The sequence below is a fragment of the Pinus tabuliformis genome, chromosome 2_1 (assembly GCF_031772625.1).
Source record: "Pinus tabuliformis cultivar Carrire ecotype Pingquan chromosome 2_1, CPIR1, whole genome shotgun sequence".
In the NCBI taxonomy this organism is placed as follows: Eukaryota; Viridiplantae; Streptophyta; class Pinopsida; order Pinales; family Pinaceae; genus Pinus; species Pinus tabuliformis.
Window position 1 is genome coordinate 897,830,689 of NC_142299.1, and position 26,571 is coordinate 897,857,259.

At 38.9% G+C, this 26,571-nt stretch overlaps 1 protein-coding gene across 1 annotated transcript in view; it reads left to right on the forward strand.

Annotated features, from left to right (window-relative positions):
• Positions 1 to 25,656, forward strand: part of LOC149203549 (RING/U-box superfamily protein) — an 84,332-nt gene extending 58,676 nt beyond the window's left edge. Inside the window, exons 7-9 of the mRNA XM_089403497.1 lie at positions 21,084 to 21,198; positions 21,399 to 21,605; positions 25,160 to 25,656. Of these exons, the coding sequence (XP_089259623.1) occupies positions 21,084 to 21,198; positions 21,399 to 21,605; positions 25,160 to 25,323 (486 nt within the window). The 3' untranslated portion in view covers positions 25,324 to 25,656. The remainder of the gene's footprint in view (positions 1 to 21,083; positions 21,199 to 21,398; positions 21,606 to 25,159) is intronic.
• The last annotated feature ends 915 nt before the right edge of the window (positions 25,657 to 26,571 follow it).

Sequence of the window (26,571 nt, forward strand, 5' to 3'; positions counted from 1 at the left end):
ATTAGTGAAGCCGATCCAAACCATTGCTTGAAGGTTGTGGATGATAGACCTATCATACTGGCACCTTTTGAGGACGACCTCTTCTGACAGGTGCTGACCCTCTCATTTGCAAAAGTAAGAGGGAGTTGGATTTCAGATTTTGAATGGTGAACTACAAGCCCGTGACTACCTCGATGGAGCTTAACTTTCAGAAGTTATGTGGTAGGGATGTTGGACCTGATTTGGGAAATGCCTCTGAGTTTCATAAACTCTTTCTAGCATTGATGTTCTTAGTGAACTCTCGTTTGGATATATGTTTTGCAGTTAGCATGTTGAGCTCATATTTGGTTGAGCTCCATTGGATTGATGCCAAGAATCATTTGAGATATCTTCAAGGCACAGTCTCTCATGGATTGAGATACATTGTCGGAAATGTGACGTTGCATGATTATTCTGATGCTGATTAGGCAGGCAGTGTGGAGGATTGCAAAAGCACTTTTGGATGCTGGTTCTCTTTGGGTTCTGCTCGTTAAACTGGATGAGCAGGAAGCAAAAGACAGTTGCTTTGAGCACCATTGAGACTGAATACATTCCTACGAGTATGATCTCGTGTGAAGCTGCCTGGTTGTGGAAGCTCTTCAGTGAATTGTTTGTACACATGATGGATACCACTGTGATCTTTATTTGTCAACCAAAGGGGGATTCGATTATTGAGGAATCTCGTATTCTATGCTTGCTCCAATATATAGACATCAGGTACCACTTTATCTGGGATATGCTACATCGATGAGCAAGAAGGCTCCATCGCATTGGAACTAATGTGCAGGTCGCAGACATTTTGTTGAAGCCCCGGGGAAAGGTCAAATTTGTGATTTTCCAGAATGACTTGGAGTCTTTGAGAGACCCTCTTATGAGGGTCCTGTATGATGCATGCTTTGAGCTCCGGGGGGCTTGGGGTACTTCTTGGAGCAACAAGTGACGATAGGGCAACTCACCCTACCCTAGTGGTGCGTTGTGTACAGGATGAATGGTTCAGCCTTCCCCTATGATACCCCATGGCGACTTATGGACAGGATGAGTGGTTCTCCTGTCAAGGCATCCTACCCATGTAGTCTGGCACTCATGGGAAGTACCTCTCATTAGCCAATTAGCAGGGAAATGGGGTTAGGGACCATAGTAGTACTGATGGATGCAGTGTGTATCTACCGTACTCCCTATGCTAGGATGACCTACATTGGTTTGGGATTAATTGGAACTCACTTCGGGTCAGTGAGAGTGATATAGCTCACTCTCTCTTGGAATTGATTTGGGATTAGTATGAGTCCCTCCTAACCCAGGCCACAATTTATTAAGGTTGTTCAAGGGTTGTTCAGCGCAAGCTGCTAGGCCGAGGAGAGGAGCAAACACTGGTATTTGGGTGATTGTTTGGGCATGTTTTGGAGGAGGCCGAAAAGCTACAGCAAGCTAGGCCAACGTGGCATGGGAGGAGCCTCTCCCAGGCAGGCTGCAGCCCTTGAGGGCTAGTCTTGCTGACTGTGTGTTGGGTTAAGGGCAGTGGTACAAGCCCTAACCAGAAGTGCAGGCACAACAGTGCAAACAATGGTGTACAACAGTCTTGGAGCAACAATTGTGATATGTGTTGGATCCATTCTTTGGGTCAGTTTGGATCAGATTGTTGGGCAGTCTATGGGAGCCAAATTGGTAGATGTACATAGCAGCAATGGTTCATGGTGGAGGCATGGGACAACAAGTACATGGTGCAACAATGGTTCATGGTGGATACATGGTACAACAAGTACATGGTGCATCAACCATAGTGCAACAATGGTACTTGGTGCAGCGAGTACATGGAGCAACAATGCATAGTACAATAGTAAAATGATGGGTACAGTCATGATCAGTGAAGCATGATGAGATGCAAGACAGTGATGATGGGTGCAACACGATGAGTTCCAACATGATGATGAGTAGTAGCACAATGATAGGTGCAGCATGTGATGGAGTCACCTGGGAGAATCAGTTGAATTAGCATGTCTTCAACTGGTTCAACTACCTCATGTATCATTTACTTAGAGATGATCTATGCTCTTATTTAGATAAGTCAAAATGTTGACTTTTGTTGTATATGTACTATCTCTCTCTCTCTCTCTCTTTGCTGAGAAGAATTGATCAAGGGTTTCCCCACATTGGGGTTTGTCCCTGGCTAGTGCCACATCTTGTGTCCTCTTGTCTTGGCTTGTCTTCTTCGATTTATGTTTATGTTCTATCTGTAGTTTACTGTTATGCTGATGTGATTGCTACTCTGGAAAAGATATTGAGTTAACTGTGAAAATTGAAATAAATTGCTCTAAGCATAGAACGTACCTAAACTTGAATGTGTGATATTACAAGATCAACGAAATAATAGTGTCAAGGGATCCGATCAAGGGAATCAATTTGGTAGTCCCAGTTTTGGGATCCATGGGAAATCTCTGTGTATATTTGTTTTCTATTCTCGCCATTGTTTATTTTTTCTGTTTGAAGAATTCGTTTGCAGGTAATTTCTGTACAGGGTAAAATGTACATTTGGTATTAGATTTGATTCAACTTCAAGGGGACGCCTTTGTTGTTGGGGGGTTTTGCTTGGGCCTATGGTAGACCCTGTTCAGTGGGAGATTTGCGGGATCGATTCTTGCGGTGAAAGAAGATGGTGAATAGTGGAAGGATAGAGATCGAGAAATTTAATGGTTAGAGTTTTGAGTTGTGGAAGCTCAAGATGGAGGATCTGTTGGTAGTCCGAGGTTAGTGGATTGCTTTAGATCTAGGCATGACACTGATAGAAATGTTTGCAGAACACTGGGAGAAGTTAGATCGGAAAGCGAAGAGAACAATACGTTTGTGTCTCTCAGATTCAGTATTGTTGAATGTATCAAGGGAAGCTACGATGAAGGATTTGTGGGTCAAGTTAGGGACTTTGTACCAATCCAAGTCTTTGGTGAATAAACTATTCCTATGGAAAAAACTGTATAACCTGAGGATGAAGGATGGAGAGCATTTGAACGTCCATAATATTGTGGTAAGCCAGTTGTTAGCTGTCAATATAAAAGTTTCAAACGAAGATAAGTGCATCAGTTTGTTATGTTCTCTATCAGATTCATGGGATAGTTTGGTTGTTGCAATATAGCTAGCAATACAACTACCTTGAAATGTGATGAAATAGTCTCATCCATGCTGTCAGAGGAGATGAGACGGAAAAATATGGAGAGCCAAAATGGAGATGCTTTCTCTGTACAATGATGGGCCTAGAACATAAACAAAAATAATTTCATCAGTTTGTTATGTTTTCTATCAGATTCATGGGATAGTTTGGTTGTTGCAATATAGGTAGCAATACAACTACCTTGAAATTTGATGAAATAGTCTCATCCATGCTGTTAGAGGAGATGAGACGGAAAAATATGGAGAGCCAGAATGGAGATGCTTTCTCTGTACAAGGATGGGCCTAGAACATAAACAAAAATAAGTTCTCGAGTGGGAGATCTAAATCTAGAGGGAGATTTAAATCTCCAAGAAAACATGTAAAGGTGTGTTGGAAACGTGAAAAAGAAGGGCACTACAAAAAGGTTGTAAATTTAAAACTCTTGAGAAAGGAAAGGGATCTGATGATGCTTCTTTTGCAGAGGCGAAAACCACCTCAGATAAAGGTGGGGATGTGTACTTAGTTTCTTCAAGTACACATGTAGATCATGAGGCATGGTTGATTGACTCAGGTGCATGCTTTCACTTCACTCCCCATAGGGAGTGATTCTACAAGTATGAAAAATATGACGGTGGTGATGTTTTATTAGAGGATGACAGGAAGGCCAAAATCATCGGACATGGAAAAGTCAAGTTGAAGTTTCAAGGTGGAAGGATTAGAACACTTCTTGGTGTTCTGCATACTCTTATATTGGCCAAAAATTTGATTTTTGTAAGCAAGATGGGTGATGCAGGTGTGAAAACAGTGTTCGAGAAAGATACCTGCATGATGGTTCGGGGAGCACTGGTATTGATGTGGGGAGTTCAGATTGGAACTTTGTACAAGCTTTTGGGTAGCATTATTATTGATGGGTGCAACAGTTTTGTGGTTCCTGAAAGTGGAGCAAAAAATCTAGTGGTCTCTGGAGAAGAGACCATGCTATGGCATCAAAGGCTTGGGCATATTGGAGAGAAGGGCCTTCAAATATTGCATGGTAATGGTATGATAGAAGGTATTGTTGATTTCTGGTAGCATCGTATGTGCTCCAAGTCTCAAAATTTGCAGGGAGGCTTGGACACATGTACTCCACAATACACAGAAATCATTTTGGGAAATTCCACCTAGAGACAGTTTATTAATATAATTAATTATTTTTAATGAGACCATAAGTCTAAACTTAAGAAATCAAAATAATTAAAGGGTATTAATCTAATTGTGGGTGAAACGTCTAGAAGAAGACGAAGATCGAGTCCAAATGATCTGAGCCATTGATTAGAATCTAATTTGGGCTGTTGGTTCTTAACTAGAGGATTATAAGGACTTCGATGGGCTTTTGGAAAACACACTAGGCAAATACTCAATTACCCTAGTAAAATCAATTTTCTCACTAATCGAAGTTCGGCAAGAGGAAATTGATTCAGAGGGAGAGTTGCAGGTGAGGAGGAGAGAGAGGGTAGTAGCATTAATGCTGAGTGCAAGAGCAGAAAACACAGAGTAGAGAAGGGACAACAGAAAGGGACAACACAGAGGCTGATGCTAGGATTGCGTAGTCTTCATGCAGACGCTGACCTTGTGAGACACTGAGGGGGCATCAGGTCCTCTCCTGGATCAGAATCTCGCCGGGAAGTGTGAGAGAACTGTTAGTAAATTTCTCACAGAGATTCCTCTTCTATTCTGCTGGTTGTATCTTGTACATGAGATTTTTTGCTGAAGATTAATAAGGAAACCCTCATCTATTGCACTGGTTTTTCCGCATTGGGTTTTTCTAGCGACAATTTTTCAAAAATAACTGTGTCATTGTGCTTATACTTGTGCTATTATTTTTCCTTGCATTTACTTTCCAACGTATTTTAATTGTGAAGGCTGTAGTAGAATTTATTTCGATGTTTGCTGTAGAAACACTGTGAATAACTTATTTCTAAATTAACAAGTAGAAGAAATAATATCAGCCACTGTAGTTGGATTTCTATCTAGAAATTTTCACAGGTATGTCTAATTGCTCTTTAGATTTCCATTTCTGTGAACATTGTGTATAGGGGAAACGGAATCGGGTGAGTTTTCCCTCGGGTGCTAAGAGGGCGAAAGGGATATTAGAGCTTGTGCACAATGATGTGTTTGGACTTGTGTCGGTTCCATCACTGGGTAAGTCTCTGTGTACAGGTTTAAAGAATTTAAAGCTCTAGTGGAAAATTAGATAGAGAAGATTAAGGTGTTGAGAACAGATAACAGTGGAGAGTTTTGCAAGAAGGAAGTTGAAGAGTTCTGTAAGAAGTGTGGTATAGCATGGTAGAAGACTATTCCATACACACCTCAACAAAATGGTGTTGCAGAAAGAATGAACATGTTGTTGATGGAAAAGGCAAGAAGCATGCTCAGTGGCGCTGGATTAGGGCATAAATTCTGGGCAGAGGTAGTGGAGACTGCATGTTACCTATTTAACATATCACTTTTATCAGTGTTAGAGGATAATACTTCACATGAGGTATGGATAGGTAAGAAACCCTCCCTTTCACATTTGAGGGTATTTCGCTGTGATGCATATGTTCATGTTCCAAAGGAGAAAAGAACCAAGTTGGATAGTAAATTTGAAACGTGCATCTTTACTGGGTATAAGGATGGTTTAAAAGGTTATAAGCTTTGGAACCCAGAAACAAGGAAGGTTGTGTACAACCAAGATGTGTTGTTTAGAGAGGTGAAAAATGTTATTAAACATGAAGTCCTACCAATGGAACTTGAGAAGATACAGTTTGAGCTTAAAGGAGGAAGAATCATAATCTACGGGAGAACAAGAATCAAAAGAGGAAGAGCCACAAAATCCAGTTTTGAGAATATCAGTTCAAGGCAACCATAAAGGTATAGTCCATCAGCTTTCTGTTCAAATTTTCTTTATCAATTACTAATGATGATTCGAGAACTGTCAGAGAGGTAGGAGGTTCAGAGGATGACAAACTCGGGAAAGAGGCCATGGTTGATGAAATGGCATCTTTGGACAAAAATGAGGCTTGGGATCTGGTGGAGTTGCTAGCTAGAAGGAAACCCATTGGAAGCAAATGGGTGTTTAAGAAGAAGATGAACGCAAAAGGCAAGGTGGAGAAATACAAAGCTCGGTTGGTTGCAAAAGGTTATTCCCAGGTGCCAAGAATTGATTTTGGTGATATTTTTTCTCTTGTTGCCAAGTTAGCTTCTATTAGATTACTTTTATCTGTTGCTGTTGCTTTTGATTTTGAGGTAGAACAGATGGATGTGAAGACTACATTTATTCACGGGGATTCGGAAGAAGGGATCTACATGAAGCAACTTGAAGGCTTTGCTGTGAAGGGTAAGAAAAAACTGGTATGCAAGTTAAAAAAGTCTTTGTATGGATTAAAACAATCACCAAACATGTGGTATTAGAAATTTGATACATATATACGGGGACTTGGCTTCACCAGAAGCAAAGCGGGTCACTGTGTGTATTTTAAATTAATTGGTGACCATGTTATTTATTTGGTCTTGTATGTAGATGGTATGTTGTTGATTGGAAATGACAAAGAAATTATCCAAGATTTGAAGACTCAATTGTCCTCCAAATTTGACATGAAGAATCTCAGTGCTGCAAACTATATTTTGGGCATGGAAATTAAATGAGATCGGGCAAATAGGAAGCTCTGGTTAAACTAGAGGAAATATGTCGAAAGTTAAGACAATATTGTAGAGGTTTAATATGCAGGATAGTAAACTAATGAAGGTTCGTATTCCTGTAGAGGTGTAAAGTTATCTACTAAACAATGTCCTAAGAGACAAGAAGAGGAAGAGGACATGTCTCATATTCCATATGCCAGTGCAGTTGGTAGCATGATGTACGCAATCATTTGCACCAGACCAGATGTAATGTTCCAAACTTAAACAAACAATGATATGCAAAAGAAAATACGATTCATACACAAAAAGATAAAAACGATCAACAAATACTCAATACACATCAGAAATGAGAATTAGCTGAGCCTTTTTATTAATGGAATGGAGCATGTACAATAGTATGGAAATGAACCCGGGCTTGCCTCAAGGGCAAGCTTGACAGAACCCATGTTTCAAGTTTCAACAATAATCACAATGTTGGAAAGATAACTGCTCCTCTAATGCTCTGCATTGTCTCCCAGTAACTGCACTGCTGGTTGGAAAGGAACTGCAAGAAATCTCGTCTCCTGTACTAAACCCACAAAAACCCAGAAAGGGTTTGGCCTAAACCCAACCTCCAAAATTCAGCCTCCTGTATGGCCTACGCCCTCCAAATTGCTCCAAGAATACGGCCTGCAACAAATGACCACGCAATCCTCCTCCAAGCTTTGAAAGGGAAGCAAACACCACTCCAAGTATCCCCTCTAACTTTCACGAGAAAGCTCAGCCTCAAGGGATGCTACTCTACCCACCAAGTGAACTCCTAGTACTGCCTTTGCGCTGGCCCAGGTAGTGCAAAAGTCACACTGCCAAGCAACAAGTTCAACCAGTTCCCAAACTCTCCCAAATGTCGATAATCCTCCCTAGCCTCTTCTTTGGAAAATCTCACGCCTGAACTTCGCTGCAAGACACCAACAACAAACTCGACCTCCTACAAACTCGACCTCCTCTCGATTGCATCCCCACTAGTAATACACACCACTTGGAAGTGAATGCCACTGCTAAAAATCACAATGAGATCCTCCTCCTGAAGAAATGCATAAAACCTTCCTAGGGTGGTAGTTGAAGTCCCCCGAAGAAAGAGTGAGCCCTTCGCTTGAAGAACTCGTGCTAAACAACGAGTGACTCGGCTAAACAACTCGAGCAACCATGAGAAATCGATATACCCAAAAAGATGAATGAGATGAGGAGAACTGCTTTTCTTATATAGATTTCATGGAGCACTTTTCCCTACAATTCGTCCTCCATCGTGGGCCCTCATTTAACCAACATCATGCAAAACTTAACCACCTCCATGCCGATCAATCTAGGGGTGTGTTTTTCCCTAGTGAGGGTGGCCTCCATGTGTAACTTAACTACAACACATGACTTTTCCTAAGTCTAATCTCCTAATAAAATCGAATGGGGTCCACTAGCTCCAAAATTGGCCCCATAATACAAAAATTAATCTTAATAATTTAGGAAGGGACATGACACCAGAGATTGCACATGCAGTGGGAGTATTGAGCAGGTTTATGTCGAAACCAGGGAAGGAGCATTTGACAACAGTGAAGTGGGTTTTCAGCTAAGAAATCGGATTCACTCAAAGAAGGCTACGTGCCCGAATCCCACGAATTGGACACGATTCGTTGGAGATTCGAATATCAGAATGGGACACGTCGTGTCCTAACAGGACATGCTCGGATCCCGTATGTGTCTCGATTTTGGGATTCGAATCCCAAAAAAGGGAAACCCACGGGCATAAAAAGGCGTTGTTCCTTCATTCATTTACCATTTATCTCTTTCAGTTTTGCATACATTGAGTTGTGGGCAAGGAGCTAAGGGTGTGGAGCGTTCGACAAGGAGATTCAAGCACCAGGTAAGTGCATTTCATCTCTATTTTTTTGCATTTCTATTACAACAGTTTGTATATGATTTTTTTTTACAAATTTGTGCATGTTTTGTTTATTTTTTTTACAGTATTCATGGCTCAATCAAGGGCAGCAGTTAGGGGGCAAAGGAAGGGGAAGAATGTCTCCATTGGAGATGCCTCTCCTCCCCCAATATCATCAGAGTCTGTTGCAAGTAATGTTGAGGGAAGAGGAAGACCTAAAGACAACATTGAGAAATATCCCTTGTGGAAATATGTCATAAGAGAGGATGGGACAAACACCAAGGGGAAGGGAGGAGGCAATGTGCAATGGAGATGCAACTTTTGCCACTTTTATTTCAAAAGCACATATTATCGTGTGAAAGGCCATTTGTTGGCTTTATCAGGTTGTGGAATTGAAGCCTGTAAAGCCGTTCCTTTACAAAAGAGGAAAGAAATGGAAAAGGAGTTCACTGTTGGTATGGCAAATGTGGCTGCAAAATCAAGAAAAACCAAGAATGAAGACCCCCTTACATTTTTGAGGAAAGGCACCACCAAATTTTCATTTGAGAGTTCTGTTGGGGGACAAGTAGCAAAAAGAAGAGCAATTTCACTTGGTCCAGTGGACAAGATCTTTCAAAAATAGAAACGAGAAGAGTTTGATCTCACCATTGCCTTTTTTTTTTATCAAAACTTTATATCATTTAATGTTGCACACTCACCTCTATTTATTGAAATGTGTCGAGCTCTAACTCATGGGTCTCCATCATGGTATGTGCCTCTTGGTTCAGAGAAGCTTAGAACCACATTGTTGACGAAGGCAAAAAAGAGGTGCAAAAAATGCTTGAGCCTATTAAAGCATCATGGCCAACATCTGGGGTTAGCATTGTTTCTGATGGATGGACGGATCAAGCACGACACCCAATCATCAACTTCATGGTGTCTTCCTTGAATTGTCCAGTTTTCTTGAAAGCAGTGGATACACTTGGAGATTACAAGGATGCACAATTTATGAGTGATTTATTTATTAAAGTTATTGAAGATGTAGGTGTTGATTCTTGTGTGAAAATCATTACAGATAATGCACCTGTTTGCAAGATTGCTGGCATGATTGTGGAAGTTAAATATCCACAAGTGTTTTGGACACCTTGCATTGTCCATTCATTAAACTTAGCACTGAAATCCATTGCTTCTGATGTGTTTTGTATTGGTAACATTATTGAGGATGCACGACCTATCTGTGACTTTGTGCAAAATCATACAAATGCCATCACTATCTACAAGGAGTACAACAATCTATCATTGTTGAAGATTGCTGATACACGGTTTGCCTCTTCATTCATGATGTTGAAGAGGTTGAGGGAGGTCAAGACCGCTCTTGGGGCCATGGTTATTTCTGAGTTTTGGTCTTTTTGGAGAAAGACAAATCAAGTAGCCTCTAAAAGAGTGAAGAACACAGTGCTAGATGATGCTTGGTGGGAGAGGGTAGATCTAATTATTCAGAGCATGGACCCTATTGTTTCTTTGCTTTGATTTGCAGATACAGACAAACCCATCCTAAGAGAGGTTTATGAGGGATGGGATTCCATGATTGAGTCTGTGAGGAGCATTATTCTACAGAGTGAGTGCCCCGAGTATAAGACATCACCATAGGCCTTCTGTGGTACTATACAGGATATTCTTGTCAGCAGATGGGACAAGAATTGCACACCTTTACATTGTTTTTCTCACTCATTGAACCCAAAATACTACAACCATGAGTGGCTGAATGGTGGACCTTCTCGTAGATTCCCTCCTCACATGGATGGTGAAATATTACAGGGGAGGAAAGATGCATTCAGGCGGGTTTTCTAGGATAGAGCATCCCTTGATAAGGTGGAGGATGCCTTTGCAGAGTTTTCCACTGGCATTGGTCGATTTGCAGGATATGATGTGATTAGAGACAGGGGAGCTAAGAAGCCCTATTCTTGGTAGGCAAATCATGGGGCAACAAGCCCTCCTCTTCAGTAGTTAGCCATGAGGCTCCTCTCTCAGGTGACTTCATCCTCTTGTTGCGAGAGGAATTGGAGCACATATGGGAATTTGTATAGTGTGAAGAAGAGTAGGCTTGAGTAGTCCAGGGCAGAGACAATGGTGTATGTGCACACCGACTTTCGTCTTATTTACAGGCAGAGGGAAGAGTGGTTGAGGGGAAAGACAAAGATGTGGGATGTCTTTCCTGATGATATGGGTCTAGACAACAGTGTTGAGTTGGCATTGGCCAACATGGATCTCATCGTGTTTGAATCCGACTCTCGAATCCCTGTGTCCTACGAATCTGGAATCCCCATGTCAGGTGACTTAGATTTTCAAGTATTTGTGTGGCACTAGTGATTATGGTTTGTGCTACCAAGGAAGACCAGGATTGGACAAAGTTTTGGACATCCTTGGGTTTGTTGATGCAGACTGGGCTGGAGATCTGGATCAAAGAAGATCTACAAGTGGGTATGTGCTTAACCTATTTGGAGGAGCAGTCAGTTGGATGAGTAAGAGACAGTCTGTAGTGGCACTTTCAACTATAAAGGCTGAATACATGGCAACCACTTATGCAGGCAAGAAAGCAGTTTGGTTGCAAAGATTGTGTTCAAGTATGGGGTTGGTACAATGAGCTATAAGAATAGACTATCACAACCAAAGTGCAATTTTCTTGGCTAAGAACCCTGCTTATCATTCAAAGACAAAGCACATTGATGTTTAGTATCACTTTGTGAGGGATATGGTTGAGGACAAAAAGATGTTGCTGGTAAAGGTGGGCACTTTGAAGAATGTTGCAAATGCATTGATGAAGTTTGTGAGCATTGAGAAGTTTTCTTGGTGTGGAGAAACAATGGGGGTTGCAAGCCTAGACCAATGACAAAACTCTCTTGTGACCCCTTGTGTGGAAAGAAAAACAAGTGGTCCCCATTTTTTTTATGCAGACCCAATAATAGTTGGGCGGACCCAAGGATGGGGGTAGACCCAAAGATGGTGGGCGGACCTACCCATGGTTTTGTGCATGGGTTTTCCATATGGTTTTGGGCATGATGGTTTTCTGCTCATGGTATTTTGTAGATTCGGTCAAGGGAACTATGATTATCTTCTAATCCATAGTTAATGGATTGGGGTTTCTGAATGATCCAACATGTATATATATGTATTGTAACATTAAAAGGAATATAATGAAAAGTCAATCTAGTAGTCCACAGTTTTGGGATCCAGGGGAAAATCTTTGTGTATATTTTGTTTTCTGTTCTCGCCATTGTTTATTTTTCTGTTTGAAGAATTCTTTTGCAGGTAATGTTGGTATAGGGTTAAAACCTACACATGTTAGCTGTGTTTATGTGCAAATTCGATAAACCAATCTAACAAAGGAACTATGTTATATTCCAGGTGATATCTCCCATACCAAACAAGATCAAAGGACCAATAGAATTCATTGCCTTTGTCCAGATGTGTTCCTGTGCCAAAAACACAGAGAGAGAAATTAAAGAATGTCAACTAGGGTGGAATTTTTCACCATTGAAATTGACAAGGAAAAAGGGGTCTTAAAACCCTTAGAGCCTCAGGCTCAAAAGACAAAGCTCAATGATCCAACTCCATGATGATCAAATGAACTCAACCCTTTTGTATTTATAGATTTCTTTGAGGGGATTCTCTTCTTAATTAATTGAGTAAAATTCACTCCAAACCTCAACTTTGGGTTTTTTTGCCCGGTTGCCCCAAAATTTGCCCAGACATTGGGTATTTTGGGCTTTTCCCTCTTTATCACTAACTATAGGTTACTTCGTCTATAAGACAATTAATCTCTAGGGAACATTACAAAAGTGCATGTATGGTATGAAATTTATCATATATATTATTTGGAGCATCGATTATATATTTGTTTATGCGTTGTCCTTTATGAAATTGCATGGTGTATGGAGGTATATGATTTTAATGGAGAGTTTACATTAGGAGTTGAAGATTTTTTTGAAGACATAGCCAATTATTTTTATTGCAAGGAAATCAAATTTTGTTGCAAATATTGTAATTATTTTGAGGCCAATTTAGAATTATATGATGCATTCACTCATCTCCATAGTGGGAGTAGTTATTACTGGCAAAGAGAACTACCATGAGTGGTCCAGGAAGATAAAGCACACCTTGATTTTCAATGAGTTGTGGAAAGGAGTTTGTGAAGGAGAAGGAGGCAATCCTCCTCAGAAGCCCACTTCTGACAAGGAGCTTTCCATATGGGAGAACAAGAACAACAAGGCCTATGCCTTGATTGCAGCATCAATCAATGAAGAGGTGAGTCGTCATATTACTCCTTTTACAGATGCTTTTGGTGCTTTAAAGAAGCTGAAAGAATTATATGACTCACACTCTGAGCTAGAAGTTGTTCAATTGATGATCAAACTGTTTAATTTAGAATTGAAGGATGATGATCCCCTTGCCTTAGCCTCTGAAATAAGAGCCATTATGCATGATATAGAATCCACTGGTGTTAAAATGGATGTTCCTCTCATTTCTTTTGTCAAGGCATTATATCCTACTTATTCCCATTATCTTGAGTCATTACAAGCAAGTGGCAAACTTTCAGAGATTTCTTTTGACTCTCTTGTGGACAAGTTTGCTGAAAGAGAAAAGCTTTTGGGAAAAAGAAGACAACTGCTCAGTCTCTTGAAGAAGTTGTATGCCTTGCACAAAAAGAGAAGAATCAGGTACAAGATTCATCTAGAGCTTTTGGGAAGAAGAAGACAACTGTTCAGTCTCTTGAAGAAGCTGCATGCCTTGCACAAAAAGAAAATAGGATGAGGAAGGAATAATTTTAGAGGCGGGGCGGGAAGGTGGGGGCAGACATTTCCAAGGAGGAATCTCTGATCTTCATTACATACGGTGTAATAAAAATGGGCATGATGCTTTTACATGTAAGCTCTCATGGGACAAGACTAGACAAGAAAGAAATGAATAAAAAGGGAAATTATCAGCTAAAGGGAAAGGAAAAGCATTGGAGTCCGCTCATTATGTTGTGGCACATTGCAACATTGGAGTAATTGAAGACTTATTTAATGCTTCACTTGCTTCATGGAAAGATGCACGGTTGCTTGATTCGGGGGCAACTTGCCACATGACTGTTAGAAGAGATTTCTTTGAAGAATTCACTGACAATGTTGATGGAGTAGTCTACTTTGTAGATAAGTCAAAACTCAAGCCATCAGGGCTTGGCACCACCAGGCTCAACCTGCCTCGTCTTCCAAACTTTCTTCTACATGATGTTCTCGATCTCCTAGAGCTGCATGCCTTGCACAAAAAGAGAAGAATTAGGGACAAGATTCATTTAGAGGAAGAGGTGGCCAAATAGGATGAGGAAGGAATAATTTTAGAGGCGGGGCGGGAGGGTGGGGGCAGAGATTTCCAAGGAGAAATGTCTGATCTTCATTACATAAGGTGTAATAAAAATGGGCATGATGCTTCTACATGTAAGCTCTCATGGGACAAGACTAGACAAGAAAGAAACAAGATTCATTTAGAGGAAGAGGTGGCCAAATAGGATGAGGAAGGAATAATTTTAGAGGCGGGGCGGGAGGGTGGGGGCAGAGATTTCCAAGGAGAAATGTCTGATCTTCATTACATAAGGTGTAATAAAAATGGGCATGATGCTTCTACATGTAAGCTCTCATGGGACAAGACTAGACAAGAAAGAAATGAAGAAAAAGGGAAATTATCAGATAAAGGGAAAGGAAAAGCACTGGAGTCCGCTCATTATGTTGTGGCACATTGCAACATTGGAGTAATTGAAGACTTATTTAATGCTTCACTTGCTTCATGGAAAGATGCTCGGTTGCTTGATTCAGGAGCAACTTGCCACATGACTTTTAGAAGAGATTTCTTTGAAGAATTCACTGACAATGTTGATGGAGTAGTCTACTTTGTAGATAAGTCAAAACTCAAGCCATCAGGGCTTGGCACCACTAGGCTTAACCTGCCTGGTCTTCCAGACTTTCTTCTACATGATGTTCTCGATCTCCCAGAGTTGAGGAGAAACTCCATTCACTCCATTCACATATTCGATGGCAAGGTTGAGGTCAGAAAAGCATCAGACAACTCACTTGTCATGACTGTGATAGAAGACGAAAGACTATTGAAGCTGCAATGAACCTCTACCCGTGTACAATTTTTTTCATACAGTTCTCATTATGATGAAGGTACACTTCCATCAAGTCTTTTATGGCATGCTAGTTTTGGACATATGTACTGTGACAACCTTCATCAGTTGAAGAAAAATGGTGTTACTGGTTTGCCTACAATTCCTAGGAAACTTAAGCAATGTGATGCTTGTATCTTAGGAAAGCACAACAAACAATGTTTTCATGATTCTCATTCCAGAGCACATAGAAAGATTGAACTTATTCATTTTGATTTATGTGGCCCAATGCTTGTTCCTTCTGCAAATGGTAATAAATACATGATGACATTTATTGATGACTACACCAGAATGTGTTGGGTATATCTATTGAAGAACAAATTTGAAGCTTTTGAAACATTCAAGAACTTTCATGCATGGATTGAAAATGATACACAATCTCATATTGGCTCTATTTGTACTGATAATGGAAAATAATATACTTAAAATGAATTTGAAAACTATCTTCGCCAACATGGGATCAAACATCAAACAATCGTGTCTTATAATCCCCAACATAACGGAGTAGCCGAAAGTATGAATAGGACAATCTCAATTATGGTACTTTTGGCTCTAGTGAATGAAATGATTATTTGTTTTACTTCTAGTTGCTCTATCTTATTAGGGACCATGCACTCCAAGCATTCATAAAATCCATCGTTGACCTCCTAGTTTGATCTTTTCCTAATTGAGCTCCATAATGTTATGTTTGGTTCCAATAAATACTTAGTTGCATGTACTTGGTGATGGAGTTGATTGTTTCATTTGTTACTAGTGATCTCTTCATAGGTGTAACCCATGGCCAGTTTTCCCAATCCACCAACTGCAAGGGGATTACCAATTTTCACAACCTTTATTGCATTTTTCCAAAAAATGTTCTAAAAAACTTTCTTTTTGGTGTCTTTTCCAACTTGTTTGTGAGTCCATTGAGATCCATTCCATTCATCACAGGAAAACATTTATCTTCAAGTTTTTTGCTTGAGGAAGGAGATATTGCGTGAGTTGCAAAACTTGTGATGTCAGCCTAACAAGGTCCTTGCCCTTGATGTATTTTCTCATTAAATTCAATACCCATGAGTAGTTGTAGATGTATTTTGTGACACTTGGCATGCTTTATGATGTTCTTGATTCAATCCTGGCTCCCTATGTTTTCATGCATGATATCTAAGCAATGTGCAACACATGGGGTCCAAAATATGGTCTTGTATTTGGAATCTGACATCTTACCAACAAGAACATATTGGCATTATCTACAATGATTTGAAGTTTTGAACAATATTTGGCTCCCTTGTTGACATACTAATATCATTCAAAAGGTGAAATAAGAGGTTTGCATCTTTCATTTTATCAGATGCATCAACTGATTTCAAAAACATGGTTCCGTGAGGGAAAGAGACAAAGAATTTATGATTTTATGGTTATTTCTTTAGTTCATCCATCTGACATGAGGGTACAACCTGTTGTTCCATGAATCTTTAAAACCCTCTCAAGTCATGCATATTAGGGCCTTTGAAGCCCTTTTCCACAGCAATAACAGATTCCCAATTGGGTTGGTAGTATGGTGAGCAGGCAGCATTGAATGGGATATCTGCATCATATTACCATCTAGCCATGTATTCAAAAGCAGCATATCTATATTGCACCTTTCAGTGGTTATCTAAGGTGGGCTGAGTTTGATTTGGTTGAGAGGTACTAGCAGAGTTGGGGGAAGGTGGAAGGAGTCCATAACATTGGTTGAAGGGAGGGTCAGATTCAACACTAGCATTTGCTCTCATTGCAGCAAGTTGCCTCTTCCTCCCTATTTCATCATTTATCTCCCTTTTCCTAGCCTTATCTTCTTTAAATTTCTCAAAACTGATATTGCAGTTCCCCTCTAGAGTCTAACCTGTCCAATCCCCCCCTTGTTATGTGCCTTGCAATACATTTGCTGATCAATAGGATCAAAATGGATCCATGCAGGGTCTTTTGACTCTTGGGGACATGATATTCAAAAGGAAATAACTCTGCAAATGCAAGTATGCAACATTGTAAACCCTATCTGAATATGCAAAGTACTTGTTTCAAACTTCAAAGTAGTAGAAGGCTGAAAGCACAAAACTGTAAAGACATATTTCATATCTGCAATTTAATGAAATAAACGCAGGGACAGATTTATCATTTAACTGTTAACATACCTGGGAATGAGAAGAATGGGTATTGGGCACAGGAATCTGGTTCACATTTTGTCCAAGCTTGAAGATGGGCTGTAGCTGCCTCACTTAGATGCCAAATTTACCGCAAAAAGGCCAAGATAATTGCCAAACCAGCTTCAAGCCTACTCTAAATCACTGCTTTTTATTGCTACTCCAAAACTACAAATGCTCAAAAATGTTCGATGAGAGGAGATAGAGTGGGTATAATATTTTTGGCTAGGGTTTAGGTTGCTAGAAATTAGGTTTTAGGTAATTAAAAAAAATTGAATTTGTTGTGCACAGTCTGCAGCAGTTGGGTCTAGGACCGACTCTGCTGAGTAGGTACAGTATGGATCGAGTAGGGCATTTTGGTGCCAAATCAACAGTCATGCTTTGACTTGACCAGTTCGGTAGTTAACCATCTTCTTGAACCGAACTATTGGCTCAGTTGATGTGTTCCAGGGTCTACTCGGCTGAGATGATAGAGTCCAAGTCAACTTGGTTTGGGTTTTAAAACACTATGCAAATCCTAAGTACCAAAGCATCTAATAACTCAATATTTGTTAAGTCATGATTACAGGACTTTATTAAACCATAATTATGCTATTTATTATCACTTTATTACATGTATAAATTTTGCCTAGGTCCAACTCTAATTTCTGACCATTATATTTAACATAACTTGCTGTCAAACTCTATCTAGAAAATCTGCTTAGTGAGTTGGACAGGTATTCCCTATTGGCCTAGTGGCTTAGGGTGCATTTTCTGCCATGTTTGGCATATCCATTCTGTGGCAACTCCATAACCACCAAATCTTTAGCCTGACAGAACACTTTTTCCAATCTTAGCTGATGAAACAATACTAAAATTAGGGCTGCAGTTGCTCTCTGTTTTTCTGTAGCAAATGCTATACAGGGGTGTTTGAACTTTGTACTCCAACTAGAAAAACAGGGTGTCATCCACGAAGGTTTTTGCTAGCACCCCAACGAATTGGAAATTTGATAACTTGCCTTTCAGATATCATTAAAGACTATGAGGCGGCAACTAGGGTTGTTTATTTGTCAAATCTGCACATTTAATTCTGATATACAGTGCCATCCTCCACAGTCAGACATTAGATGGTAACTTTCCCAAAGGTCAGTTATGCATTGAAGGCTGGAGCTGTTCTAGCATTATTTTCTGGTCTTCTGATTGTTGGAACCTTTGTCTATCTTATCACGGGGTGTTTAATTTGCTTCTGGTGCCATGGAAATACAGAAGTCTGTTTTCTATTTCTTTATGACATGTATGAAAATCAATGTTGCAGTTATCCTTATTGGGATATTATCGGCAAGGGAAAAAATCGTAAAATACAAAAATATTCTATTTCTTTTCAATTTTTTTAATATCTAAAGCATCTACAACATAAAATAAATACATTGACACATAAATATGATAAAATAACTAATATATAAGATGTGTAATATCATTTCTAGTGCTACATCACACATAACAGTGAATCATGTCCTGAATAGTAAGCCCTAACTCTTGAGTCCCAACTCAGCCTCAAAATATCAACAAAAAATATAATAGTGTATCTCATATCATGAGTCATAATGTCATATACAATGAAATGAACCAAATAACTAAAGTCTAATACCATTGATTTACTCTGCCCCTCTTGCGACAAAATGCAATGGCTTTCCCTTTTCCTCTAGATGTAGATGCCGGTGGAGTTGGCAGTGGATTCTGTTGTGCTCTAGAAGCTGAAGAACTAGGAGCTATAGGAGGTAGACCACGTCCTCTACTGGTGGCAGGAGTAGCCCGGGTAGGGCTTCTCACCATCAACTAATTGAAGAACCTTTACTAAAGGTTCGGTAACAGTGCACACCTCCTGCACTCCCACCCAGAAGTCTTCCTGGTATGAAACTAATTTGCATATGGCATCTGTCTTTGGTTTGCGGCTCATTGTCAAAGCACACCACTCCTTTGAAAGAAACATTCTTTTCACATCCTACATAGAATTCAAGAGGGATTGAAGAGATATGAAACTGGTGGCAAACCATGTAATGGCGGGGCATACCAACTCTTTGTTGTTGGTGAATTTTCTCATCAATCTAAGCACAGATGTATGATTATATATAAATTTTGTAATGCTTTTTGATGACTTAGAATATCTTTGACAAATAAAATTTTCCCTATGCCCTCCAACATCAAATCAATACAATGTGCAGCACAAGGTGTCCAAAATAAAGTAGGATGCCTCTCCATAAGCATCCTGCCAACAACAACATAATTTGCAGCATTGTCCATTATGACTTGGACAACATGTTCTGCACCCACCTCCAAAATAAACACATCCAACAAATCACATAAAGTTTTTGCATCTTTGATATGTGAAGATGCATCAATAGATTTCATAAACATTGCCCCCTTGAGACAACTAACCAAGAAGTTTATAAGGGTTCTCCCCTTTTGGTCGGTCCATCCATCTGACATCACAGTGCATCCTATTTGTGCCCATGATGCCCTGAACTCCTCCAATCTTTTGGTGCAGTCAACCTTTTCATTTTGAAGATTCCGGTTTCTAAAGTCATCATAAGAAGGGATTTTGTACCTTAGGCCAACAGTTGCAATAGCATCAATAGTAGGCTGGAAAAATGGATTATTCATTGCAACGCTGAAAGGAATATCACTCCAAAGGAAAAGTTTGGCCAACAACTTGTCAGCTTGTTATTTCTCAGTTTTTTTAAGCATTGAAGTGATAGATGGTTGTGAACTAGATGTGGTTCTAGGAACAAAAAATGATGAGGCAGCTACCGGGTTGGTTGTAGATATTGATGCTGAAGTAGAACCAGTGCCACTTCCTTGTTCACCTGAGCCTAATACCGTCTTTGCTAGTTGCTTCTTCATTTCTGCTTTGGCTTCTCTATTCTGCTCTAAATTTTCCAATGATCTCATGGCTCTTCAGATGATTTCTGGATTTGTATTTGAGCAAGGCCCTACATCAAATTCAGGGAAATGTGCAAGGTGATACTTCAATCTATAAACCTCTCCTGACATATGCTGCCCACACAACTTGCAAGACAAGTTTATTCTATCAAACCCTTCATAAAGTTCACCAAATTCCCATAGAGGGTTCAATTTCCTTGGCATGTTTGTAACTTGGTTGAACTCTTGACTCTTGAGTTTTAAATTTGTAAGATGAAGTTTGAACTTTGAAGTTGAATGGCGAACCTGTGGCAAAATAAGGATTTCAAGTTACAAAAATTAAAAAAAATTACATACATGAGTAACATGACAATACACATTGAATTTTTGACAATTTAACAATAAAAAACACCATCAAATCAACTCAAAAATATTTGATAAACCAATCTGTTATCCAAACCCAATCAAAAACAAAAAAAACCCAAAACAAAACACATAAATTTGGTGCTCATACCTGTTTGCCAGAGAAAATTGATCCTCTCCTCCTCAGCTTTCAATCCACCGGGGGTTTTGAGTCGTTTTCTCCTCCAATCAGCACCCAATCGACCAAGATTTTTCTCCAATATCACTCCCAATCCACCGCTGCTGCTGTCTGATGAAATGAATAATTTTTTTTGTTTTTTGTTTTTTTGGTGTTTATAACCCTCTGTCCGCCAGCCTGATGATAAAAACACATCAAATCACGATAAAAACGAAATTATCTCTATTTTTCGGAAAAAAATTGGCAAAAAAAATACGCGTAAAAATCGGACGATTTTATTGTTGTTTTGAAAAAATTGCGATAAAAAAATAAAATCACGATTTTATCGCAAGTTTCGCATCACTGCTGAAAATTTTAATTGCAGGTTATGGGAAAAGAAACTGCTTTGTAGTTGTAAAAGTTTAGAAGCTTTAAATATTTGAATCTTCTTTGATTTTTTTGAATGATGAGGATCCACTTCTCATCAAAAGAGCAATTTTTATTTGGATATGTGATTTGCAAGTGAAAAGGTTACCTGTGTTCAACTTCTCTAATTTCTAGTGTCCTTAATACACACTTATTTTAATTGGAAATAGGAAGCTAGAGCTAAGAGGCTGGATTCAGCAGTGGCAGTCCAAGCAAGACCTGTTCTACCAGAGTCCACTTATGTCAGTAATGATGACAAGCCGCCATCAAGCGCTGATTTTGAAGGTATTTGTATTTCGGATTTCCATTCCTAAAGAGAACAATTTTGAAGTATGCTTGATGTTAAGTAGGATAAGAAGAAACTGATTTGAATAAAGAGGATAGTATATGGATACTTTTGGTAAAAATGCTTTCTTCTGAGAGATTGCTTATTGACCACAAATTTGTATTTTATTTGATTAATGTATCTTGCATGTAAAATGAAGCTTTAGGGGAACCAAAAAATGCATCTGTGAGTTCTCCAGTATTGAATGAGCGGAAGCTGTTTTCACATGTCACACGACTTGGATTTGCTGCTGGGTATGATTCTCCAGCTCTTAAGGAAGGCCCATCTGAAGAGTTGACCCCGGATTCAATGGATGCTGCTTCAAATGGCATTAATATGGGAAGAGCAGGTGTTTCTGCAGATGGTGGTATGTGAGCGAAACCATTTAAAGTATTTTATATAGGCGCTTATTAAAATAGGTCAAAAAATAATGCAATTTGTCACCAAGTAGCTGTCCATTTAATTTTTGATGTTGTTAGCATCCTTCATATATTAACCTTTCATCTCAACACTGCATAACAGATTTTTACATGGAAAGTAGTTGTTGATGGAAATGGTCGGAGCATTATTTTATTTATCGTCTCGGTGAATTTATCACTGAGCGTCCAGAATATAACTTATTGGCACTATCGGGGAAAAATCAGAAATTATTCGGAAACTAAAAATTACAAAAATAGTATTTTTTTTTTCCTATTTGTAAACATCTAGAGCAAAAACACCAAACAGGCACATTGCTACATAAATGTGAAATAAAACTGATATATAAGTTCAAATGGTGCATCACACGTTGACCCTGAAATATGATAGTGTCCTGAGTCATAAGTCCTGACAGGATGATATGAACGAAGTCACATCAAACCAAAAATAAATGTCTCTCCCGAGTCAAGTATGGCTACGTTGATACAAGTCACATCAAAACAAAAATAAATGAATCTTTCAAACATCTAAACCAACAACAACACCAAATAAGCATATTGCTACATAAATATGAAAATAAAACTGATATATATGATGTCCAGTGGTACATCACACATTGACACTGAAATATGATATCTCTCCTGAGTCGTGACTCATAAGTCCTGAAAGGATGATACAAAGTCACCTCAAACCAAAAATAAATGTCTCTCTTGAGTCAATTCTTGATGGGATGATACAAAATCACATCAAAAGAAAAATAAATGTATCTCATGAGATAAATTATGTCAATAAAAACAGCAGATGGAAAATGGTCATAGTGCCCTCAGAGCTCAATCCCCTAACTCACTTTTGCAAAATGAGAGTTAAAAGACCAAGAATCTGGTTATAAGGTGATATTGACGTAGACCGGGTGATAATTTCCATATTATCGTGATAATTACTGAAATTATTGTGATAATTTAGAAAACAAAAAATATTTTGATAATTTATGGTGAGATTATCACTAGGATTTTTCTGTGATTGAACCGAGAGGCTCAATCTACAGCCCAGTATGAGGGGATGTGTAAGTTTGTCCGTCCGTCTATGGAGTTGACACGTGCTCTAAATAGAAAAATAATGTCGTCTGTAATAAAAAAAATGAATATGTTGTTAAGTAATTAGCAGTAAAAAAATGTGAGCAAGATGTTTAAACCTTATATTTTTCAAAAATATTTCAATAGGACATTTAAATAAATTATTTAAGATTTATGTTAACTAATGTGTCTTGATTAAATGTCTCTTTGTACATGTTATGTAAAATATTTTAATGTCAATTATGTATATATTAATATTATGTAGTTTAATTTTTTTATGTATATATCATGAAAAAATAGGTTTTTATGGTTAAAATATTTATTTGGTCCTATATATACTCTATATAGCATTCAAAAATACAATTTAAACAATGAAAAATTACACATTGTATTTTGCACTCTAAAAAAGTTTGCACGTGAAGAAATTTGATCCCTCTCGGCTCATGTTAGATCCGTAGTTAAGATGGATCTATGCTGGTATATTGCGATAACAACGATAAATAGCCTATAAATGTAACACTGGATCACAGTATAGAAGAATGTTGGGCTACAGGAACTTCTAAGATCCTTCTATCTTTGATTTCTTATTTTAATCTAGTCTAAGAATCTTGTTCACTTGCTGTTTTTAGGCTGGGTGAAGTAAAGAAATCTAAATTTGATTAACTTGTGTGACTATGATGACATGCATTTGTTGCAATTTGCTCGTTTGCCAGCATACTCCCACACGTCCCCCTTGTGCGTCTCCCCTAACCCGCGTCTCCCCATCCTGGAGTCTTGGTGGAACATTGATGTTCGCACTTGTTTCTTGTGTTCATGGACAAGTCCATACACACAAGAAACAAGTGCGAACATCAATGTTCCAATTTCCTTAACTCATAAGATAACAATTCTAATTCAAATATGCAGTCAACAATGTAACACAATATTATGGTTCAATCAATACATGTAGTATTCACTGAGTGCATTGTTCAGATAGATCAAACTAGTTCAATATAAATCCTTCAACAGAGAGTGCAGTCAATGTAACCCACTCGGCATCTACTGAAATCACTGGCGCAACAATAATTTGACCTAATTATTCCAGAATTCCAATACCCTACCTTGCCTAATGCTTCAGTTCTGTCCTACTCACTGTTCAGGCCCTTCACATTTCTACAGAGATCTTCCTATCTCGTGACAGGCTCGCCCAAGGGTGGGAATTTTGGGGTTTTTTCCCCTTTGTGGAGGACTATAGCCTACGGGGATTGGTAGGCTGATTCGTCCCCTTAGGCAATTAATTTTCTTGGAACATTACAAATGGGGTTAGGTGGAGTAGATATGTCCTAGAGTTGGCGTCTATATTTTTTTACACAACTATTATGATTATGCTTTTTTTTTTCACTACTGGTTCACGGATACCCATGGTCAGTGGGTCCGCTACGTCCAGGATCGAACAACGCTAGGGTGGACCCCTCCCGAAGGGGGTCACACCCCTCGGCCTATTGACTGACCTGACCCCAAGAGCTTTCGGGTTTCGACCCTATGACCTTCCACTGGCGAGGCCCTGGCTTGACCGATTGAGCTAACCCTTGGGGCTATTATGCTTTATATATATATATGTATATATTATGTTTTCTTTGTTATGTTACTATCAGTGTTATGAGTAATTTTATACTTCAATTCGTAGAAGCCACCATAACATATTTGTAGTTAGGACATTATAGGAGAGAATTAGGTTCTCATGTCAATTCTTTATTTGTTAGTGATACGATGCATTTTTTTTGGTGGATGTTTTAGGTCAACATATGCATGTGGGCTTCTGAAAGCAAGCCTTTGGCTAATATGTCGCGAGTAGGGGTTGATTATTTTGCCAAATTTTCCCAGATGCCCCCTTTTTGAGACTGCACTCCCCACACTGGGAATTCCTATCTATCATCTTATCTATTTAAAATACATTTCTATGACCTCAAATGAGGAAAGTACAGTTCATAGTTCTATATGTATGATTTGTGGTGTATTTTGTGCGTTTTTGATTCGTTGTGGTTCTGCCATCTTGTAATTTTAATGTGTATGTGTGTGTCTCTCCCTTTTCTGGGTCTAAATGCCTTGTGTTGGACAGTCGTGTCCCCATGTCAATTGAATTAGATAGGAACAAACAGATTTTGTAGGCATGACAAACTCAGATATACAACTTGCCATACGGTTACATATTTATTTTTATGGTACACTGCATAGTATGAACTATTTCTTTGGCAAAATGTATATTCATTATGACTTCTTGCCTTCTATGTCTTGAGAAATCATTTTAGGGGGTATTCCCTTGGTTCCTTGTAGTAGTGAAAATACCAGGATTGACATTTTAGCTATAATATTTTACCAGGGCTGAAGTGTTTTCGACACATATGTTACTTGGGCAGAAGTCTAATTACTCTTGGCCTTCATGAATCTGTAGGTACAAGCAGTTCGTCCTCTATGTCATTTGCAGATATTATAGCAGCCCCAAAACCCAGCGGGCAAGAATGTAGTAGGCAGATATCCAAGTCTCAAAATTCTGGGAAAAAGGGCAAGAAAGCTACCAAGGTTCTTCTCTCTACAGCAGGTGGAAGAAGGTATTGATTCGGTGTAAACTTTTAGGACATATGTATTATTAGTGTCCACTACTTCGAAGTTTGGCTTCTTGATATTTGAATTCTTCCCTTGCAACTCTCAGTTTTTCACTTCCAGAAATTTCTTGGTATTAGAATTTAAATTTATGCCGTTCTGTGCACTTGTGTGCTCGTAAGATCCTTTGGAGAACAGAACCTAGGGATTGAAGTCCACAACATTTGGTATATGGTTGTCAATGTTGTACATTTTGTTCTGTAATTTGCTTATCGAGAGTAAGATATCTACGCATTACACATTATTTTCTGAATAAAAGGCTTCGAAAACTGAAATTCTCATTTGGTATTTAAAGTCAATTATGGAAGGAATCTGTGACTCTTTTTTAAGAGTCTCATTATATGTGTGTTGCATCTATATTTATTTATCTATTTATCTTTTATATTGGAAGAAATATCTATATAAGGTGGCACAACAGGATCAGCATCTCTTGTTGGATGGGTTTGTCAGTGTGACTACAGCCGTTGTCTAATTAAGATTAAATTCATCTTCCCAACTGCTTTATAAATTGTCTTCCTTACTGAATAATACAAGGAGCATTAGATATATGTTTTGTACGAGGAATTCAAAAGGCATTGTTGATTCCAGCATCAATTGTTAGGACGTATGTATCAATATTTGCATTCTTAACAACCTTTTCCTTCTTGATGGTTAAGTTTTCTTCTTCCATTAATTAAAGCTATGTTGCATGGGAACCCATCCTCACCCCTTGACCAGGTTCCTAGGATTCTGTTGGTACTTTGATGTTTATTTCAATCTAGGTAGCAAGGTTCAATGTCTTCTAATGGCAAATCCAACCGAACCGTATGCAATAATGAAGTACCCAATTGTCAGCAATCCGTGAAATATTCTCAATACCTATGTTTATGGGTGCTGCAGGCACCTCTAAATACTCAGGTGCCTTTCTGAAATGAAGGCGAATATCGCTAGGCAGATAAATAAATTTCTGTGTTTTCCTAGGTAAGCCTATTCCTCTTACTGAATGGATGGCATTGTAAATGGGCCAGTTCCTTTCAACAACTTTAGAACTCACAACCTGAGACAGTAAATGTATAGAAAGCTGGCATCTCTGGTGCTTTGTGCCCATACATTCGCCACCATACAATAGAATTCTTGTGTGCATAAAATTTCCTATTTTCCACGCCAAGAGCAAAAGTTAGACTATCGAATGTAGCAAAATCGATATGATGCGATTGAATTCTA